This window comes from Pipistrellus kuhlii, unplaced genomic scaffold (assembly GCF_014108245.1).
Source record: "Pipistrellus kuhlii isolate mPipKuh1 unplaced genomic scaffold, mPipKuh1.p scaffold_m20_p_1, whole genome shotgun sequence".
Taxonomy (NCBI): domain Eukaryota; kingdom Metazoa; phylum Chordata; class Mammalia; order Chiroptera; family Vespertilionidae; genus Pipistrellus; species Pipistrellus kuhlii.
In genome coordinates, this window is record NW_023425404.1 from 89,296,327 (window position 1) to 89,297,804 (window position 1,478).

Consider the following 1,478-nt stretch of genomic DNA (forward strand, 5'->3'; position numbering starts at 1 on the left):
TCCATACAGATACATGCATGTTTATAAGTGCATGCAAAAAATAATCTGAAAAGATATATGCTGTCCTGGTAAGAGTGATCACCACGGGGGAGAGCTCTGGGATTGCAGAGGGGGAGTTTCAGTTTATCAATATTTAATTCCTTTAGGATAAGAATGCATTCATATGTTACTCATGATTTAATGTAAAAAATTATTTAAAAGAGACTGCAAGAATATAAAAAATTAACTATAGCCCCGGCCAGGTGATTTAGTTGGTTGGAGTGTCATCCTATACACCAAAAGGTTACAGGTTTGATTCCTGGTCTGGGCACATATGGGAGGCAACTGGTCAATGTTTCTCTCTTATATTGATGTTTCTCTCTCTTTCTCTCCCCTCCTTTCTCTCTAAAATCAATAAAAAATTATTTGTCAAGGATTTTTTAAAAATGTTAACTATGGTTTTCATTGGGTGGGTGTATTATAAGAGGTTATTTTTTATACACTTATGTATTTTTCAATGTTCTATAACAGCACTACATTTAAGTTTTTTGTGATGATAGAAATGCTCTATTCTTCTGCTGTCCAATATATAGTAACAACTCACAGAGTGTGGCTATTCAGCACTTGAAATGTGGCTGGTTTGGTTGAGAAACTGAACTTTTAAAAACGTATTCATTGTTGAAAGTATTGTATATGTCTCCTGACAAAATGAATTTTTATTTTTATTTAATTTTAATTAATTAAAATTTAAACATAAATATTCACATGTGGCTAAGGACTACTGTAAAGAATAGTGCAGTTCTATAATAAATACATATTCACTTTTTTCATTATTTCCAAGGGTTACTTTTGAAGTTTTAAAAAATCTGAAGGTATAAGCAGTGGGAAAGGATCAGAGTGGGTCACTTTTAAGGTCCTGGAGGTATTTTTCTGGCCTTGCCCACCTGGCCGCAATGTGGTTTGAGATTCTGCCCGGGCTCGAGGTCATGGGCGTGTGCCTGCTCATCCCCGGCATCGCCACCGCGCACATCCACCGCTTCTGCAACGGCGGCAAGGAAAAAAGGGTTGCCTATTATTCATATCACTGGTCTTTGATGGAAAGAGATAAGCGTGTCTCTGAAGTTAATCATTACTATAAGTAAAGGGTTTGGAGAATATTGATTAAGGAAGCACTTCCTGATTAATGAAAAATAACTCAGTTTTGCTCATCTACCCCTGCTAGAAGGTTATACAGTGTGTTATGTAATGCATAATAAAAGTTAAAAAAGTAAAAAAAAAAAAAATCTGAAGGTATAGATTTTCCATCAAGCTGGCGGCATAGATAAACGCAGTACTCAGATCCTCCCATAACCACATCAAAATTACAACTAAAATGCAAATAATCATTATTTAGAAGCACCTGAAATCTAGTTGAACAAAAGCCTAATAACTAAGGATATAAAGAAGCCACATTGAGCTGGATAGTATGGTAGGCAGTTAGACAGACATGAGCAGAGCCA

At 35.7% G+C, this 1,478-nt stretch overlaps 1 protein-coding gene across 1 annotated transcript; it reads left to right on the forward strand.

Moving 5' to 3' along the window:
* Positions 1 to 869: 869 nt before the first annotated feature.
* On the forward strand, positions 870 to 1,191 carry LOC118729080 (NADH dehydrogenase [ubiquinone] 1 alpha subcomplex subunit 1-like). Its single transcript, XM_036456335.2, has one exon. The coding sequence runs from the start codon at positions 933 to 935 to the stop codon at positions 1,119 to 1,121; it is 189 nt and encodes a 62-aa protein (XP_036312228.1). The 5' UTR covers positions 870 to 932; the 3' UTR covers positions 1,122 to 1,191.
* Positions 1,192 to 1,478: the final 287 nt, after the last annotated feature.